The sequence below is a fragment of the Mixophyes fleayi genome, chromosome 2 (assembly GCF_038048845.1).
Source record: "Mixophyes fleayi isolate aMixFle1 chromosome 2, aMixFle1.hap1, whole genome shotgun sequence".
Taxonomy (NCBI): domain Eukaryota; kingdom Metazoa; phylum Chordata; class Amphibia; order Anura; family Limnodynastidae; genus Mixophyes; species Mixophyes fleayi.
The window spans coordinates 140,157,884-140,178,283 of record NC_134403.1 but is presented as its reverse complement, the minus strand read 5'-3'; the positions used below and the strand labels follow the sequence as shown (position 1 = coordinate 140,178,283).

General features: G+C 39.3%; 1 protein-coding gene across 2 annotated transcripts in view; it reads right to left on the bottom strand.

Moving 5' to 3' along the window:
• SLC9A7 (solute carrier family 9 member A7) overlaps positions 1 to 6,999 on the bottom strand; it is a 78,714-nt gene extending 71,715 nt beyond the window's left edge. The window contains exon 1 of one of the 2 annotated variants that reach the window (XM_075200081.1): positions 6,551 to 6,999. In XM_075200081.1, the coding sequence (XP_075056182.1) occupies positions 6,551 to 6,779 (229 nt within the window). In that variant the 5' untranslated portion in view covers positions 6,780 to 6,999. The remainder of the gene's footprint in view (positions 1 to 6,550) is intronic. The other variant, XM_075200082.1, reaches the window with a different exon arrangement.
• Positions 7,000 to 20,400: the final 13,401 nt, after the last annotated feature.

Sequence of the window (20,400 nt, the reverse complement as noted above, 5' to 3'; positions counted from 1 at the left end):
CAATGCCCGAGTGAAGATGGCGGCGACTAGCGGGGAATTTATAGGATCCGAGTATCGCGAGATCCGACAACGGGATTATGAGTCAGAGCCTCAGTTTCACTTTTGAATTTGGCGCCAATACCCGGATCTGTCTCGGATCCGACTCGGATCCGCAACGTTCGGGTGGGCTCGGATTTCAGAAATCCGAGCGCGCTCATCCCTAATTTACACTGGCCTAACTTGTTACCAGAATGTTCTACATAGATATTACCTCTGCACAAAAGGTCATAAGTTTCCCTTCATTTGCATACCAAACATGACTAGGTATGTTGCTTGAGAAAATAAGACATTTTCCTTTTGTTCTTATTCCCCATTATTTAAACTTATCCCATCTGCTCAGTCACCAGTTAAGATGTCCTGAGGTCACAGAATCACCAAGAACGTGAGGGGTCTGCTCGTTGGATATCACTGATGATATTGATATAACCGTAAAGAGAGATTTCAAGACCGTTAGCTTTTAAGACCTATGCCATAAATTGGTATTAGTCAATCATCTTAACAAATTGTCTGGAAATCTCTATGCACAAATACCTCATGGGTAGAACATAAGGTTTTAGAACAATCAAAGAGATAAATTAATTTATCTCCTTCTATTTGGTTTTAACCCATGGCTGGAAACAGAGTTCATCTGAGCTACACCAAGCTAATACTATGAATTAAGTCACAAGCAAATATTTGCAGTTTTATATGACTAGTAATTAGCTTGCATTTGACCCCCACACACACACATTTTTTCCTTATTTATTTTAGACATCTCTATGGCCCTGAGAACAAATACACATAACATATATATTTGTTGAGCATAGGGGTCCCTTTTGTTATAGAACTCATTTTAAAACTGTTTTGCAATAATGTGTTCCCCCCACTATGTACCCCCTCAACCCTTCCCCTTTTAATTTTGTGTCCTTTCCTTACCTCCCATCCCTTTTCTTTCTGTACCCCATCATTTTTGAAAAATTAATAACAAAAATACTATTGAAGTTAAAAAACTGTTTTGCAATGAAATATACTGTAGCAGTATGTGTAATATACTGTAGAATTATGTAATATAATTCTACAGTATAAATATACTGTAGAATGTGTAATAGTTGTCAGAGGAGGAAGAACACACTTAAATGAGAGGAAATGTAAGCAAATATGATCACAAAGAATACTTCCTTGTTTAAAATAATGGCTATATAGGGAGTGGGCAAACAAAAAATGGAAACATCTGGGGAAATGAGGGATACCAAACATATTGAAAGCAGAGACTTCCACATATCATCATCATCAACAGTTATTTATATAGCGCTACTAATTACGCAGCTCTGTACAGAGAACTCACTCACATCAGTCCCTGCTCCATTGCAGCTTACAGTCTAAAATTCCTAACATACACACACACGCACGCACGCACGCACACACACACACACACACACACACACACACACACACACACACACACACACACACACAGACTAAGGTCAATTTTTCATAGAAGCCAATTAACCTACTAGTATGTTTTTGGAGTGTGGGAGGAAACCGGAGCACCCGGAGAAAACCCACACAAACACAGGGAGAACATACAAACTCCACACATATAAGGCCATCGTCGGGAATCGAACTCATGACCCCAGTGACGTGAGGCAGAAGTGCTAACCACTAAGCCACCGTACTGACCATAGGTGTTAATTCAGCAAATAACACCTTTTGCCATGGTCATGTATAAAAATGTTAGATTGCCATGGCTGCAAGAGGAGTTCTCAGTGATTTTGAAAAAAGTGTTACTGCTGAGGCACGTTAGGCAGGGTTTGCTAATGTTTTACAATGACCAGTGTCTGTGGTGATATTAGCACAGAACTCTGAAAGGTAAACAATAGTGGGCACAAGTGCACTCCAAGATTGCGATATCTGTGCATTAATTCAAAGTGCACGGCAAAACAGGCGAGCAACGAAGATCAATGGATGAGTGAAGGCATGGTGTCAGTTTAAAGAATTCTATAGCCCTGAGTGCTGTTATAAACAGTGAGAGATTTGGTGTATCTAGGAGGCATTTTCTGACACTCTACTGCTGCAGTCATTCCCTTAGAAAGCAAGATCAATGCGAATCCCAATAAGTGGTACAGAAAGAACATCTTTACCCAGTGTTGCATTTCTTTCCTAACAGGAGAGATGTCTTACAGGATGACAATGTTCCCATCCACAGAGCAAGTGTGGTTGTCCAAAAGGTTTAATAAGCATGATAGTGATGTTTTCCTTATTTCATGGGCTTCACAGTCCCTAGATCTGAACCCCATCAAGCATTTATGTGATATTTATGTGATAGACAAGGTGGTGGAGTAGGCATTCTACTTGCACCTTCCAAGTCATATACTCTGAACCTCCCTCTCATTCACTTCCTTTGAAGTCTTACACTAACCATCTATTTTATCCTCTTCACCTTTGTGTTGCTGTCATTTATCAACCCCCAGGTTCAGTTTCCCAATTTCTTGACAACTTTTGCAGCCTGGCTCACTTATTTCCTATCCACTGACTTGCTTACTCGCATACTAGGCGATTTCAACATTGCCATTGATAATCCCACCGTCTCTTCTACCACTAAACTTCTTTCACTTACTTCCTTCTTTGGTCTCTCCCAGTGGACCTCATCTCCCACCCACTGTGATGGACACTCCGTTGACCTGGACTTCTCCGGCTACTGCTGCATCTCTAGTTTCACCAACTTAGCATTTCCACTCTCTGACCACAACCTCCTTTTCTCCAGCCTCACCTTACCTCATGACCCCCTGCACCCAAATCAACACGTACACAAAGATACCAAAGTACTCTTAACCCAATCCACTTCTCATCTTCACTAAAACAACTTTTTTCTCCTATGTCTGCATTGTCCTGCTCTAATCAGGCTGCCTCTTTCTACAACAAAACATTAACTTCAACCCTAGATAGTGTAGGTAGCTCCAGCTATCACCTACAGTCTCCGACAATCCAAACCCAAACCATGGCACACCAAACAGACACCCTCCCTGAAAAGTGCTCCCGCATTACAGAGCACCACTAGAGGAAATCTTGTTCCTATCCCGATTTTCTCCACTATAAATTAATCCTTTCATCTTACAGCATTACACTTTCAACTGCCAAACAAACTTTCTTCAAAGCTCTAATATCCACACAGTCTTCTAACCCACATCACCTCTTTGCCACCTTCAACTCACTTCTCTACCGACCTGCACCTCTTCCCACTTCTTCCCTTACAGCCCGTGATTTTGCCACCTACTTCAAAGAAGAAAAAAAAAAAATATTGACACCATACAAAATATTTCCTCATGCCAATCACACCCTCCACCCACCTTCACCTACACTCCCCAAGCTACCCTTAAGTCATTCTCTCCAGTAACTGAAGACAAATTCTCTACACATCTCACTCTAAAACCTGTCCCCAACATTCCACTGAAACTGCTCTCACAAAAGTGTTTGATGATCTACTTACTGCAAAGTCTAAGGGTTATTTCTTCATACTCACTCTCCTGGACCTCTCTGCTGCTTTGACACTGTTGAACACCCACTTCTCCTACACACTATTCACTCCATTAGCCTTTGTGACACAGTTCTTTCCTGGTTCACCTCCTACCTATCAAATTGCTCAATAAGTGTTTCTATCTCTAGCACATCCTCCCCTCCCACTATCTGTTGGGGTCCCACAAGGCTCTGTTCTTGGCCCTTTAATTTTTTCATTGCACACCTCTTCTCTTTGAGCACCAATTCACTCATTCAGCCTCCAGTATCACCTCTATGCTGATGACACCCAAATCTATAATTCTTCCCCTGACCTCTCTCCTTCTGAACTATCTCATGTAACCAACTGTCTTTCAGCGATCACCACATGCATGTCCCAACACTACCCAACGCTCAACATATTCAAAACAGAGGTTTTTTTTATCTTCCCTCCTGCCAGATTCACCACCTCCCCTCAAATCTCCCTCACTATCAATAACCAAAATTTCCTCAGTCTCCCAAGCCCGCTATATTGGTGTCACATTTGACTCTGCCCTCTGCTTTATTCCTCACATCCAGACTCTCTCCCAGTTCTGTCCATTCCACCTTAAAAATATTGCCAGACTAGGCCCTTTTCTTACTCAATATGCTACCAAAACTCTTATCCATTCTCCCATCTCCCATCTTGTCTACTGCAACCTCCTGCTATCTGGCATTCCTGACACCCATATATTCACACTTCAATCCATCCTAAATGCTGCTGCAAGACTGCTTTTCTCTCTCACTGCTCCACATTTGCTGCACCACTTTGATAATCCCTACACTGGCTCCTTGTGCCCTCCAGAATCCAATTCAAATTACTCACCCTTACCTACAAAGTCCTCAACAACACCACCCCTTCATACATCTCAAATCTCATATCAAAATACTCTCCCTCCCATCCTTTTAGATCTACCTCTGACCTGCGCCTTTTCTTGTCTCTGGTACCCACCTCTCACTCCCGCCTACAAGACTTCTCCCGTGCTGCTCCCCACTTATGGAATTCCCTACCATGCTCAATCAGACTTTCCCACAGCCTTCAAATCTTTAGATAATCTCTATTTTAAAGCTTACCTTAACCCTGATGATACTATTCACACTAATGCACCCACACAACTGTCCCAATCTCCACTGTAAGACACATTTGCTCCTCTTCTTTAAGCTGTGCCCTCTTCCACTTACATTGTAAGCTGTCTAATGAGCAGGGTCCTCCATACAATTTGTTTTCAGGTCTGCATTTATTTTGTCTGTTTTGTATATCCTTGTTTACTGTATGTTCTGTTGCCCACTGTATGGTGCTGTGGAGCACTTTGGCGCCTTACAAATCAACAATAATAATAATAATAATAATAATTATACTGGAACAACACTTGAGGCTAAGGTTTCTACCAACAACAACCATGCATCAATCAACTGCCTTTCCTGTGGAAAAGTGGTGCCGAATATCACCTGCATAATTCCAGACATTGGTAGAATTGCACAGTGAATACAGGACTTACTGACTGCACCTAGAGGCCCAATGCTCTACTATGTGAGTTTATATTTGTGTTTACAAATTTACTCCACTACCTGGACATTTAAGATGCCAGCTAAGATTGCTCATTTTTGGTCAACATAGAGCAGAGCATATGTAACTATGCAATGGCAGTTTCCGAATCGGACCAGGGGGTAAATGTATTATGCTCCGTTTATGGCAACTAGACGATACTTGGCGATTTTGTCAGCAAAATTTAAAACAACAATTTGTTTAAAGGCAAAACTTGCTTTTAAATACGTTGCAGTTTTACATTTTGCTGACAAAGTCACAAAATATCTGCGAGTTGCTGAAACCGGAGCATAATACATTTACCCCCAGATTTTATTTCAAAATGTGTTTGTGACTTTTGTGAAGAAAAAAAAAAACAAAGCTGAAATAGGATCCTATAATAAATATTTAAAGCCAAAGTAGTCAAGCAGCAACATCTGTGACGTTTAGCAAAAGCTCAGGTTCTGGACTCATCTACGGGTTAGAAGCGCACATTGGCTCAACTCTCAAATCCTGCAGCACAACAGCAAATATAATCATCAGTAAATAAGTGTAAACGAGTTTTACACATTTACTGATTTACAAATACAGTAGCTGCAACAAACCCTTTGATAAATAATAAAAGTAATTCCAAAACCTATTGTTACTTTTAATACTATAAGACAGACTGTCACCTTAATATTACAATAAGCATCACTAATGAAAGTGTTACGTCAGAACAGAAATAAGACAAGAGCTTTTATAGTTAGTAGAATGAATGACGTGCAACAGATTTGTCAATAGGGCCATCTGCTCCCACGGATAAGACAAAGTGATAAAACCAAATGCTAATTTGGTCCAACCAAGCCTTTAACATAGCAGTCATTATGTTCCTCAAGCAATAGTATTATATGCTGTATTGACAGGGAAATCCCACAACCTCTACTAAGCAAAATCACACTACATAAATATGTGTCATGTACCAAGACTGTGTGTGTGTAATATATATATATATATATATATATATATATATATATATATATATATATATATACACACACACACATATCCCGGCAAGTGGAAAAATTACCAAAATCCTATAAGTATCACAACTAATGTGTAGGCTAAAAATATGTGAAGATCTGGCCTTTCCTATCTAATTTATAGATAATACTGCAAGATATTCATAGCAGCATCCTATTTCAAGGTCCCATCACCACTCCCCCACTTCCATTAGCACAGCATCCCACCTCTGCAAAGTGCCATAAGATGACCATTGCCACTCTCCAAAACAAATTAATGATAGTTATGTCAACAGCATTCAAGAACAATGAGGTTAGCCAAGTAGCATTTCTTGTGTACAGTATAACACACACACACACTACCGATTCTGAAACACAAACTCCAATGTAAACAAATTCAGTATTTCCAGGAAATATTTCATACATATTAGCATCGAACCCCGTTACTGAGTACATATGTCACGATATGCCTCACCGTATATCATAGCCAGGCCAGTCTCATGCAGGAAGCGCGCCCGCCTGTGTTTGAAGAGCCAGATGGTGAGAATGGTTAAGGTCAGCAGCAGAATGAATGTCAGTAGGCTCACACTGTCCTGCCGGTGGCTTTCCTCTGCCTCTTGCTCTGTAGCGATCTCCTCCATTGCGCTGTCCTGAGAATATATACATGGGGTCCAAAGGATAAGTAGATACAGAGGACTGTACATGGTGGAGCAGAGAAGCTGAAGTCCTTTATTTACTGCTTCCCTCTACTCAGTAACAGAGATCTTGCAGCTTAAGCCCACGCTGTATATTGCTCAGCAGACAAACTGATCCTTCCTCCTCCCGGTGAGAATTAGGAGAATCTCCATTGCGCAGAATCACCTCTGCAAACCAATTGTGATTAATAGTGCTGCGTTTCCCTACAGTACACTGCACTGCACAGCAAAGCATGATAAGTTCAGCCCACAGACACACCCCTAAAAGGGCAAGGCCTTACACTTGGTTTATAATTAGACCTGCTGTCCAATAAATAGTATTAAAGGACTCTTTAATTATATCTCCTTTCATTATATACAAGTAATATTGGAAACATGAACAAATATGTATGTTAAAGTTTTAGGAGCTTTTCAAAAATAAAGATAATTTATATTGTGCACAGAGATGTTATTATAATATGGTCAAATTGGCTTTATCATTTTTACTGTAAAGAATATGATCCCATAGAATGGAAAGGCAGATTGTTTAATGAGCTCAGTGATGAACTGTCCTACATGAAAGTACATCCATCTTTCCATTGTAATGGTGCCGGATTGCAATCGCTGTGGTCAGCATAAATCTATTGACAAACATAAAAAGTAGGACTCTTTTTTCAGTCAGATTGCTGGTTATATCTTTGTGAAACTCATAAATATTTTTAATGTCGCATCTTGTAATTTAGTGGTCATTTAAATACAGAGAAGTAAAAACCAGATAGTATCCAGAATTTGTATTTCATAAATTATATCAGCTTCTTTTCAGAGACTAATATTAAAACATATTGTTAATATGGTTTGCAAAATTAAATACCTTGTTATTTATGTTAAGCTTAATTTCAATATTATATTTTAGAAGAATTATAAAACTTTTCTTACAATACCTTTTAAGTTTAGGCTGTTACTGTCGGTGTAGTGATGTGACGTTTATGTATTAAAGTGCGATCAGACATTAAAAAGGATAAAACAGCAGTTTTCTCTGTAAAATGGCAATCGCAAAATGTATGAAGGGTTTTTTGACAAAAAGTGGTTTTATTTGCAGGTGATCAGGGTCAGGTGTAAGTATCAGATGATGATGATGATGACTAACACCTAAACTATCCAACTACTTGTAATTCGAAGGTTGCAAATGATTCACAGTCGCTCATTAAAAATTTAGTAGTCCCTAGGCCATAGATTAGGATTTGCCAAGCGTGTTGTAGCAAAAATATTTTTTTTTTATATGTACTCATGTAAGCACTGTTGTATTAGCTAGGTTAGTCAAGTGTAAATGATGCTTTATTGCAATTGTGTTTGCAACATATAAAATAATAGGCTTTTGTATAAGTTAGCAAATTGGACATAGTGTCTGTGGGGTGTGTCTGTCAAGACACAACTGATATTCGTTCAGATCTGGATGCATCGTCAACTCCGAATATAGCGCACACACATTTTCAGTCGCAAGTTGTGTCTAAGATGCATTCCTTTCTGAATCAGGCCCAGAGACTCCGTCAGACTGCTCAGATTCAGTATTTTTTATTGCAGAGTTTAGCTATACAAATGTAACATCTTTCCTAAAAATATATATCTGAAAACCCAGGAATGTGGGTAGTAAGGGCCCTATCCATACCGCTACTTTCCTCTCGCCATTCCTCATTTACTCCTTCAGGGTGCTGATTGTGTCAAAATGGAAAGGGATGTTGACTAGGCCACATAAGATTGAATGTGTCCCAAAGAAGGTGTAGTATGGAAATGTCTCAAAATAAGTGAAACGTGTGTAATGGGGATTGTAACTGAACTATATTTCTACTGAAAATTAGAATATTCTGTTAAGAGTTTCCTAGTTTTTAAATTTACTTATTCAGGATTATGTTTTGTTTATTACAATGTTTATAAACATGTGTGGGACACAAACATTAATCACATGGAAGTGTATCAGCAGGTGTGTCACAACATCAAAATTAATGGTAATCTCACCGTTGGTGAAACAGACACATAGGGAGGGATTCAGTTCTCCACCATGTGCCGCAGAGCGCTTCCAGTACCTTCACTGATTTTTATTCGCAGTCCTTAGAAGTGTGTCAGAAAATCATAAATGTTCGAGTACTGTAGTACCTGGAAGTGAGCGCAGCCGGGCATCGCTGTGATATCCGTTAGCACATGGGGGGAATTGATTTCCCCCCATGGGCTTCTCCGACATGACTTTCATGCTACTAGATGATCCCTTGCAGCCCATTGGGAAAAGAAAACATCTCAACCAGGACCAACCTGGTTTAAAAAAAAAGACAAAATGGTTTAAATGTAGGGGAAGCAAATCAGACTAACATCATATATATGCTCAGAGTTTATCTTTACAATAGAAATCAGTGTATCACCATCAGCATTTTTAGAGAGCTTTTGGAACAGAAATCAGTCAATCACCGTAAGCATGCTCAATGCTAATATTTAGTTCACACTTGGTCTCCTGGTTACAGTCTGTGATCATATGGTTCCAGCCTGTGATCATATGGTTCCAGCTTACTTATACCTGCTGCTGTTCTCTGAGCTGCTGTCCTGAGGTGAAGATGACTTGGCACAGTATGCTATATTGTTGATTTTGCTGCTTTCTGTTTATTTCATTTTTTACATTGGTATCATTAATGTAATTTGTTTTTCTTGTGTGTTTCTATGGAGGAGTTACTGCACCTTTTTATTTTCCAGTGTCGAAGTCGTATAATTGGATGAACGAAAGTATATTGGTTAATATTGTTTTGCCGTGCGATTGCGATCCATACGCCACGTAACACAGATCCGTACGCCACCTAACACAGCGCGTGGTGCGATCGCACGGTAAAATACGCACGCACACACTCGCATGACAACATTTAGTTATTTATATAATTCATATTCATATTGGTTCCGTTACACTGTAATTTATGAGCAGATAGTATTTGGTTTATTATTAGTCTATATATATATATATATATATATATATATATATATATATAATGATTATATGTACACTTCAGTGATATTCAAGGTTCAGGTTATAGGAAAGGTATCATGCTTAGTATCATATTGTTACCCTAATCATCAGCAGCTGTCCGGTGCAGTCGGCGAAGAGATCGCACATTGCATACTTTAGTTATTGATATTAGGGAATAAACCTTTGTATGATGTTGGCTATGAAATGCTAATTGTAACTGGAGCATTGGCGGGAAGAAAGGAGCTCATCCCCTGGAGAGACGACCCCCACCTTTGGATTCCTTAGATTGAATCAGCCTATGACCTGTTTAGCCTGGACCCATCTGATGTCTGGACCTATAGAAGCAAGCCACATCATTTGCATTGTTCTCTGTAACACTGACTGTGTATATATGATCATAGCTGTGCACCCAGCTCTCAGTCTTCACTGATCACAGTATTCTAACAGATATACTGTCCACCGGGTCCCGTGGGTGCGCAGCGAGCGCATGCGATAGCAGCGGTATGTATTTATCTTTTGGTATTGGCTGTACTGTACTGTATCATAATATAACAATGTATTGAATTGTTGACTATTTACATATGCTAAAATAAAATCACTTTGTGCATTAGAAACACAATACAATTACCTATGCAATGCTTATTTGAAAACGATAGAATTACTTTAATACCAGGTAACGTTTTTCTATGGAATTACACCCCATGCTGAGCAGGCTAGGGCTGGTTCCAGATGATGACAGCATGGCATAGCCTGGCGCTCATTGCTAATTTTGCATGGGAGGGGGGGCATACTCATTGTTTAGCAGTAAGCAGCACAGGCTATAGCACTGGTGCTGATTACCTGTTTTAATGGAAGGCCACTTTCTTTTATTTAACTCATCTGTTTTTAAACGCTAAAGATGCAGGAGTAATCATCACCAAATTGATGGTGATGCTGCATCATGATACATACGAGTTTTATGTATTTTAAGATAAGCACACCTGAAAATACACACATAAATTGGCATATCTACCAACATTTAGGTTCCTAGATCAGAACGTGCCCACACCTCATCTGCTTGACCTTTGGGGCATACCACGTCAAAGAGTCCATGGTAGCTGACTGGACTAGGGGGTGTCTGCACCCCGATCGGTCTCATAGCGGGCTACCTTGGGCTGGGTCACTGAGCTACCTGCAATTCTTTTGCTTTAAAATGTTCCTAATAGGCTGCTGAGCCAAGCCTTAACCTCCCAGCTAAAATCCGCCAGCCAGCCAGCTGCCGCCAACCCCTCTCCCCTCCAGTAAAACCATCCTGGAATTGCAGTATACACCAGATACACCATGGTAAACAGGTAAATAAATTTCCCCCGAGTCCACAGAACCCATCCACCATTGTTTGGAGGCCCTTGGTGCTTCCTGGTCCTGCTTCCCTCTAGTCCGTGTACTGTAGGGATGGAGGAGAAGCACCACAATACCTCTTGGCCCTCGGTCCTGAATGTTTGCTCCTAAGAACTCTGTTGGTGCAGCCTTCCTCAGTGACTTAATGGATCACTAGCTTCTTTATTTTTTAACGTATACATTTATAAATATATTGATACATTCATTATATTGCCTTTCACAACATGCATCTGATATACATGTAAAACATCTAGTGCAGTATCATATGCAAGCTAATTATTAGTCATATAAAACTGCAAATATGGGTTTGTGAATTAATTTATAGTAATAGTTTGATATGGTTCAGAGGAACTCTTTGTACAGCCAGGGGTTAAAACCTTAAAAGTGAGTCTAAATTAATGTGTCCCTTTGATTATGTTAAACCCTCCAGGAGGTGTTTGTAGATAAGAGAGCCCAGACACATGGTTGCAGACCAGTGTCCTGTATCAATTTATGTCACAGGTCGCAAAAGTTGAAGTTATCGCTTTAAGGACACAAACATCTGGGATGTTTCAGACCTAACGGATGCCGAGACAGGCAGCTTTGTTAAATGTTAATGACAAACTGGTGAAATAAGGACACAGGAAAATATTATATCATATGTACTCAAATATCATAATTACAGGAGCCGTATTTGGTATGCAGATGAAAGGAAACTTATGACCTGTTGTGTGGAGGCACAATCATATTTGTAGGCCATGCTGGTGAGAAGTTAGGACATGATAAAGAAATAATAAAAATTGAATATACCTTCAAAAATGACACTATATCAGTAAAATATTGTAAACACAAATATATAAGTAACCAGTGTCGGACTGGCCTGCCAGGAAGCCGGGCTATCCACCGGTAGGCCCCGACGCTGGTATTAAAGTAATTTTATCGTTTTTCAAATAAGCATTGCCCAAGCGATTGTATTGTGTTTCTAACGCACAAAGTGATTTATTTTAGCAGATGTAAATAGTCAACAGTTCAATACATTATTATATTATGATACAGTACAGTACAGCCAATACCAAAAGATACATACATACCGCGCTCGCTTTGCATGCGCTTCCACGGGTCCCAGTGAACAGTATATCAGTTTAGAATACTGTGGTCAGAGTAGACTGAAGACTGGGAGCACAGCTATGATTATATATACATTCAGTGTTACAGAGTTAACAATAGAAAACACGTGGCTTGCTTCTATAGGTCCAGACTTCGGGTGGGTCTAGGGTAAACAGGTCATAGGCTAGTTCAGACTAAGGAATCCAAAGGTGGGGGTCATCTCTCCAGGGGATGTGCTCCAGTTACAATTAGTCCATTAGCATTTTACAGTCTGATATCAATCTAACAAGATATTGCCTAACATCAATAACTAGAGTATGCAATATGCAATCTTTTCGTCGATGGAACCGGACAGCTGCTGATGAATAGGGGATTAGAATGATATGACACATTTCCTATAACCTGAACCTTAAATAACAGTGAGGTGTACATATAATCATAATATATCAACTGATAATAAACTAAATACTATCTGCTCATAAATCACTGTAGAATGGAATCAATATGAATATGAATTATATAAATAACTAAATGTTGTAGTGCGAGTGTGTGCGTGCGTATTTTACTGTGCGATTGCGTTATGCCACGTGTAGCGTGGCATACTGAATGCAATCGCACAATGAAACAATATTAACAAATATACTTTCGTTCATCCAATTATACGACTTCGACACTGGTAAGCCACGCCCCCATCTAATCCGTTGTTCCGAGTGCCAAGCCAGCTACAGAGAGCACAAATGCGACAGCGTTATACTTTTTACTTTTACACAACAGCACGAGTACGCGCCTGTGCCTCTTAGCCAAAACCCGGAAGTTCGTCTTTTGACACGCAGGCTTGCGTTCCAAGGCGGAGTGTGTGTCAGAGAAGTTTATCGTTTACAAACTAAGGCTGGCGGTGCACCGCTGTTGAAAAAAGGGAGTCTTCGGTGCCAGTCTCATTACATTTAATGGACTTCTGGATCCTTGGGATACCTTTGGGACATTATTTACGAGGTAATCTTCATTTTTTTTCAATACACGCTACCGTTTTGGATGCACTCCATGTTTTAATATGTTTCTTTTTACTAGATATTCTTTATGATTTTTTCTACTTGGATTGTATCTTTTTATTATAAAAGATTGCATTTTTTACTCTTGTGTTTGTTATTTATTTGTGCATATTTTCTTCCCTCCATTCATATTGTCCATTCAGGATTGCTTTAGATTGAATTTATTTATTATATATTCATATATTTTTTATTTTGCTTTATATACACATATAATATTTTTTCTGTTTTGGAGAGCATTTGTCATTTCCTTTATCACATAGCGCCATGGGTCATCATCATTATTATTATTCTAATGTCTCAGCAGTCTTCATTGCAGAAAATTACTGTGAAGTGAGCCTGTTTTAGAAAATCTTACATTTTGTTACCAGTGGAAAAAATTAAATATTATGCCAATAAGCCTCATTTTATAAGAGAATACAAATACAGTGACTCCCTGGTGTAATGCAATAGCCACTTAACAAGCTCCTACCTGGAGGCACTGTAAAATTAATGCTTTTTGCCATAGTTATTTGAGAGTCAATACATGTTAAAAAACATGTCTAAAAAATATATTTCAAGAATGGCATATGGATAAATAAGGACATTGGAGAGGGGGAGAGAAAAAAATGTGGCATGAGAGATGAGGAAATAAGGGCATATGAGATGAGGCGCCTTGTGAAGGGGAAGCAAAGTAGCATGACATAGTGTGATGAAGGGGGGCCAAAGCAGCATGGCACAGGGTGATGAAGGGGGGCCAGGAGAAGAGGGGAGCAAAAGCAGCATGGAGGGCGCAGTGTGATCATAAAGAGGCACAGCATGGTGATGAAGGGGCACATTAATGTTTGTGTGATGGCACAGCGGGTTTGTGGCAATGTAATGTTTGTGTGGTCAGGCCCTCGAAATTAAAAAATAATTACTATTGTCATTTAAAACGGAAATCCACGGGGAGGAGAGGAGGGAAGGGGCTATGAATCTTACCTGCATGAAGCTGCTCCTCTCTGCTCTGTCTTCTCCCCTCCGCTCACTGACAGTGACAGGCCGTGATGATGTCATCATCACGGCCCGACAGTGTCTGTGAGTGGAGGGGAGAAGACAGAGCAGAGAGGAGCAGCTTCATGCAGGTAAGTTAAAGAAAGACATGGGGAGCTGAGGGGAGGGAAGTGCAGTGCCGATTTTTAAAGGGGGGCGCCAATTTTTAAAGGGGGGCGCGCCAATTTTTAAAGGGGGGGGGGGCAATTTTAAAGGGGGTGGGGGCGCCGATTTTCACACTGTGCCTAGGGCGCCAAGGACCCTAGCACCGGCGCTGTGTGTGGTAGGTGGTGGTAAACTAATGGGTGCTATTTTGTTTGTGGGGTGATGATGGGGCAATTTAATATTATAGTGGGGACTATTAATTTAAGATGGCGTGGTTTTGGGGCTATTAATTGAATATGGGGCTGAGTTTGAGGAGCATGAGGTCTATTTATTAAATGTGAATATGAATTATTTAATGGCAGTGACGGTTGCGGGAAATAGGAATATTTATTATGCGTAAATGCTATCATTTATTGCTGGGGCTGTCTGGAGTGAGGGAAATAGGTTTATTTATTAAATAGGAATACTATTACTTTAATGTTGGGGCTGGATCCTATTGATTTAACGCCGGGATGGTGAAAAATTTTCTAAATGTACCCATTTTTTTCCAAATAGGTCCCCCGACATTCCAGGTTCCAGACTGCCGCAACAAAAGAAACCAGCAGTCACAGGTGGTGACAAGAACAGGTAGGACAGTCTGTCAAATGTTCTGAGTCTAGTGGGACAATCCCGATTTTGGCGACTGTTCTGCCCAATCTAAGGGGCAGGTCAAGACTATGCACTCTTTATATACACACTGCATTCTTTATATACTACACTATGGTGCTAGCTGTCCTTCGTGGGCTGACCACTCCCCCTCTAGTGTCTGCTCCTGCCTCTTTGATGGCTGGCCACACCCCCTCTGGTGGGCCCCTAGCGTTGCAGTGCCCCGGTGGGACCTTCATGCCCCAGTCTGACACTGTAAATATCAGAAGATAACTCTTAATCGAGCTGCTGAAAAAAAGGAGGTTGCCATCCTCCTCTCTAAAATGAACACAACAATAAACCAAATATATGCAGCGCTATATGATATTATATCCTTGTGGCTTAGAGACGTTTATTTCCCTCTGATGAAATTAGACTGTAATGAAACGCGTCAACGCAATATTTAACAAATCCTATCTGAACTTTGGTCAAGTGATTTCTTACTTACATTGGACATAATTGCAAGTGGCTGGAATCAAGGCATCAGTGCACTCAGGCCCGGCGCTCCCATTAGGCAACCTTAGGCAGTTGCCTAGGGCGCCGGGACCTGCAGGGCGCCGCTGACTAGATTTTCTAATCTAGTCAGCGGTTCAGCGGCACGAGAGAGATGCACAGCCGCCGCTGTTTTTCAATGTCCGCATGATCACTGACTGACGTCAGTGATCATGTGATAGTCTGTCCGGCAGCGCCTCTGAGGTATCACACTGTCTGTCACTGACAGTGTAAATAAAGTTATTCCCCCCTCCTCTCCCCTCTCAGCATGCATCGCGAGGAGCAGCTAGGGGAAGAAAAGGTAAGTAAAATCAATTTTTTTTTTATTTAGTGTGTTCGGGGTTCGGGGGGCGGGGGTGGCGGCGAAATTTTGCCTAGGGCGCTGAGAACCCTAGCACTGCCCCTGAGTGCACTGTTTGCTACAAGAAGATTGTTCCAAGTTATATAAGCTGCATCTACATCAGTCTAAATTAGTGTCTACTCGAATGTCTCTCAGCCACAAGGATTGGAATCCCTATTTGGGATACGGCAGACGGTATATTACAATTAAGTGCCATAGCGCTCATATTTTGTTATAGACTGCCGACCATAGTATCTGATAGGCTGTCGGAGCAGAGCCGCCACCTGGATATAATACTGAATGGGTGTTGGAGTGTTCTAACATACACAGACATCCACAAGCTTTAGTTATATTCATCTACTTTGGGAAAGCTATCAGCTAGACAGACGTGCACCGCTAGCAAATCGACATCTTATATGTTTGGTTTAACTTCTATTTGAAGTATTAGTCATCAATAGTTACTGAATGTTACTTATTCATATGGATCAATTCTGAATATTATGATTGGACTGCCAAACTAATTATTATTAAGTAGTCTAATGGGATACTCCACAATTGGAATTTATGAGACTGAAAGCTAATTTTTACAAACCAACCCTCTGGATTTATTAACAGCAATGTTTATCGTCTTTTTGAACTTTTTTTACATTATCATATCTGTTTATATCGTTTGTACAAATTATTTACTACAGATTCTGGAACAAAAAGCTGTGAATTCAACAATTTTTTTGAACCTACCGTTCACATCCACTACTCAATTAAGAACTATTCTAATGGGAATTAGCTTGTTGATTATTCCTTATCCTCATATTTGCACTGCTGAAATTAGTAATTTACTATGTAAATATTCCTTGAGCGAGTTTATATATTTTTACCATTGATATATTTTTTAAATATGTATTAAATAGATTTACTGATGTAACTTGTGACCAAGAGATTGTATCTGTTATATTGTACATGACACGTAGATATAGTATCATATAGCGATGTAGATATTTACTTTATTGTTATGATAAAGAAAACCTGACTTGAAATATGTTTTGAACAATAGTCATAAACCCTAATATGCATTTACACAGACTTTCTAGCTGACAGATTTTTTTTCCTATGTATTGTCATATACGATACCATTGATATATACAGAGCAAGGTATCAGAGTATTCTTCATACATATTCCATTATCCACACTCCAGGGGGGATAATATAGCCCTGAACTCATCATACTTCATACCATTGTCAGACCACCTTTCATTGTGCCTGGGAACTTGTGGTTAAGTGAAGCTGACAGATTTGTTCACTTTTGGGGAATCATGATATTGTAGAATGTCTCACTATTTTGCTTCTCCCAGCAACAGAAACGTGATCATACGTAAGTTTATCATTTGTGTGGTTTACCACTTTTTATTTTAATAGAAACTATAGCATTATGTCCTTGTATGTCATTTGTTAACTGTTTTATCTTAAGCATTGTGGATATATTTTCCATATTAAATTACACATAACAACTCAGGTCTCTGTGTTCTTATGAATCCATGTGTCAGACAGCTTGGTTTTAAAAACACTACATAGTTTAAACAGGGAAGATCATTTTGGGTTTATGATAGGAAAGTAAGTGGTGATAAATTATTTGTAAGTTTTAAGGGAGAACCGAAGACTTCCTGAGTAAGAGTGTCGACACTTCACAAAAACCTTGGTGGTGGCATAATTGTTAAGGCAAAGTTAGTGTGTGGCATAGACAGGGAAAGATTAATAATTTTTAAACAGACTAGGTGGTTGTTTTTGATTAACCCTTTGTCACACACACGTCACACAGGCTTAGATGAGTGCCTGCAGTATGTAGATTGATGGCAGAGGGATCCAGCCTCAAGCACTGAGTGAGATTGACAAAATCACAGGTTTTCATTTTAATTTACAGCTGCTTTGCAGTCTTTTACAATTGTTTAAGTTTGTGTTGGGTGTGTAAACCTGATTTATATTTAGCAGCTTATGAATAAAATAGGAGAATATAATATATTAAAATGAAAATACCAGAACAATGGAATTCACTAATGTAGAAGTTAAGGATGGGACAATTTATTTTTTTTATTATGCATTATTTATACAACACCAAAACATTGCACATCCATCTCACAATCAGGGAAATCAGGTATATTAATTTATATCAGGGGGTAACAGAAAAATAAACAGTGGATACAGTAGCACAATGTAGGAAATGGCTCCTTATAGCGGTATGCAAATTTATCCTACAGAGTTTACTGAATAAAACATGATGTTTCAGAGTGGATGAGGGGACTTTCTGTCCTGAAACATCATGGGCCTGATTCATTAAGGAAAGCAAAGCATAAAAAAGAGTAACTTTGCACTTGGGAAAAAAACATGTTGCATTGGAGGGGGAGGTAAATTTAAAATGTGGGGGCAGATTTATAGTTGGGTGAGAGCATGTCATAGATCAACTTTAAATTTCAGTGTAATAATAAGGCTATCAAGTATGTGTGTGCTACATGAAAAAGCAGCCAGTATTTAACTTATGTGCAAAATAATAAACTAATTTGCACCCCTTGCATTGTAACATGGTTTGTCCAGGATCAAACTTACTCCTTTTTTTTTTTAGCTTTGCTCTCCTTAATGACTCAGGCCCCATGTGTTATTCTGTATGACTCCTTCTTGATACAAGCAGGGAGAGGTTAGTGTAAGGAGGGTCCATGTGGGAAGAGCTTTCTATGGTGGTAATGTATGGGGAATAGATGATGACAATGCTTTTTCCAGTCCTCCACCTGATTCATGTTCTCTTATTTGTAGGAGTCTGGCATTGTAATTTAGGTTTGAAATCCATTGCCCAAGGCTAATGGTCATTTGCTGGGAGTGATATGCTGGTCATTGTTAAGCATAATGCAGTATGCTAGTACGTTGTGCAGTGATTGGATATTGTTTGAAGAAAAAGCAGATAAATATGAATTAAGACATGCCTGGTATTGTACCCAGTCAACTAAACAATTGGCAATTTTTGACCATTAAAATACATTTCTGTGAATTTTTCTGTAAAAAAATAGAGGGTACATTCATTATTATACTGTACAGAAAATACAGACAATAGAAAGTAATAAAAACATGTATTAATATATTAATATACATGTTCTATGTACATATTTTATTTAAGACCCTTATAGAGATTTTTGGGTCAAAAACAGAGAAAAATGACAGGTACATGTAATGATTTTTATTTAACTAACATTAATACATTACAATAATTTTCCTATTTCAAATGGACAAAATCAGAGGAAAAAAGACTCCAGCTGACAATATGTGGGAGGCAGTCCTCTTTAATAAATACCAAAGGATAACATTATAACCACATATTGAAACAAAATATAAAGTTAGCTCTGCCCAGAAAAGCTTACAGTCTACCGCATGTGGCTCACAGAGTTGTCACAAATGGTCCTGTTGATAAGAGTAATTTTCTTTGGTTCCCTTCATAATTATTCTGATATCAAAGAGTGAGAACATTGCATTCATTGCAGACAGTAAATTTAGCAGATTAGTTATTCTAACATTTTGGCTGTTTGAAATCTTCATGCTAGTGCTCTAATCTTGTAATATGATCTGATTCAACACAATAGTAATGTGTGGTCCACTTTTGGAATCAAGGACCACTTATGAGTCCCCCCCAAAAATATTGTGCTGCCCACAATTAAATCCAAGTTGATTGTAATGTTGTGAAGAAAACAAGCTCTTTTATAGTAGCTGCATATCTCAAGCCTGAAGTATCAGCAATAGAAATGATTATTTGCAGTTCTCTCAATTAATCACATTTGTGCCGATCACAAATACATTTTCCCTGACTACAACACCTGTGGTTAATCTAGGAATATCTCCAAAAATCTGGCTTGTCACCATTCCTTTTGGCAAAGAATTGTGTGACTTTGTATAGGGTCATTTAATCTTTGCAATTATTCAAAATGTGTGTGTTATTTAGGGAATGAAGCAATGTGGTACAGAATGTATCAGCCAAATTGTATGTTTAAAAGTGGAAGTAGAAATTATGTACTGTACAAAGAAGAGTTTATCATGACAGAGTTCAAGGCTTGTAGTTTGGCAGAGTGAATATTTAAAGAATGAGAAGGCCAACAACTGACTTTTTAAAGTTTCAGTCTCATGCAGAGCAAAATTGTCTCCAGCTAAGATGTCTGTCCAACAGCTTGCACTAATGCCACCTAATGCTGGAAGCTCATTGGCCCGTGTCAACTACACGGACCAGTTTGTGGGTTTAACCAATATATAGAATGCAGCCTAAGAACTAATGTTATAACGTCTCAGTGATATCACTAGTTTAGGTGAATTCCTAGGCTGCATTCTCATGCATATGGCTTCAGAACACAAAATGGCACAATAGTGACAGCTACACTTTACCTTGGTAACAATACAGCTAATAAAAAAGCTCTCAGAGTCTACCAGCCCCATGCTGAAAAGTGTTGGATCTCTTCCCAGGGGTTCCTCAGAATGGAACCCCTG